At 35.2% G+C, this 582-nt stretch overlaps 1 protein-coding gene across 1 annotated transcript in view; it reads left to right on the top strand.

Annotated features, from left to right (window-relative positions):
• The window catches only part of LOC118757074 (focal adhesion kinase 1-like), a gene marked incomplete at its 3' end in the record, with an annotated part of 2,152 nt that extends 1,576 nt beyond the window's left edge, over positions 1–576 (top strand). The window contains exon 5 of the mRNA XM_036491811.1: positions 554–576. Within this exon, the coding sequence (XP_036347704.1) occupies positions 554–576 (23 nt within the window). The remainder of the gene's footprint in view (positions 1–553) is intronic.
• Between the last annotated feature and the right edge of the window lie 6 nt (positions 577–582).

Below are 582 nucleotides of genomic sequence, written 5' to 3'. Positions count from 1 at the left end.
GGTATTTGCTAATTATATTACCTATATAAAATAAATACACATAAAATCATTGTTTAGAACTGATTTGTTGATTCCGGGCAGGGAAAGTTGTTTTTTGCATTCCTCACGCTCCGGGCACTTTTGGCACGGGTTGACACATTTTTGACACTTGTGAGAGAGTAACTTATTTTTACGCTCTAATTACCGAATCAGCCCGGAAAGCGTGTGGAACAAACCTATTTCAACCAAGGTTTTTGTTTTTGCTAACAGTTGCTCTTGCTATTTATTTGCTTATGTTGCATTGCCAACCTTTGAAATTTTACGACGAATGTAGTAAAGTGTCACTTTCGGGTTGCCGTAATTTCGGAATAATAAATTTATTTTTACCGTTAAGATAAGAAAACGAAAATACTTATAACGCACTTTAAAGTGTTAGGTCCGTTTTATAATGTAAGCAGTAAAGTAAAGCTGCCTTTTAGAAAGATAGAAGGAATGTATCTAAGCAATTTTCACTTGTAGCATGGGTCTTGCGCACTAACTTTTTAATTCAAATCTTTTCTTTTCACTTTCGTAGATACCGCACTGCAGTCATCCATAGTAAGC

Source organism: Rhagoletis pomonella, unplaced genomic scaffold, assembly GCF_013731165.1.
Source record: "Rhagoletis pomonella isolate Grant_MI unplaced genomic scaffold, Rhpom_1.0 Rhpom_scaffold_14125, whole genome shotgun sequence".
NCBI classification, from domain to species: domain Eukaryota; kingdom Metazoa; phylum Arthropoda; class Insecta; order Diptera; family Tephritidae; genus Rhagoletis; species Rhagoletis pomonella.
The sequence above is the reverse complement of the archived record's forward strand: the minus strand, read 5'-3'. Positions and strand labels throughout refer to the sequence as shown.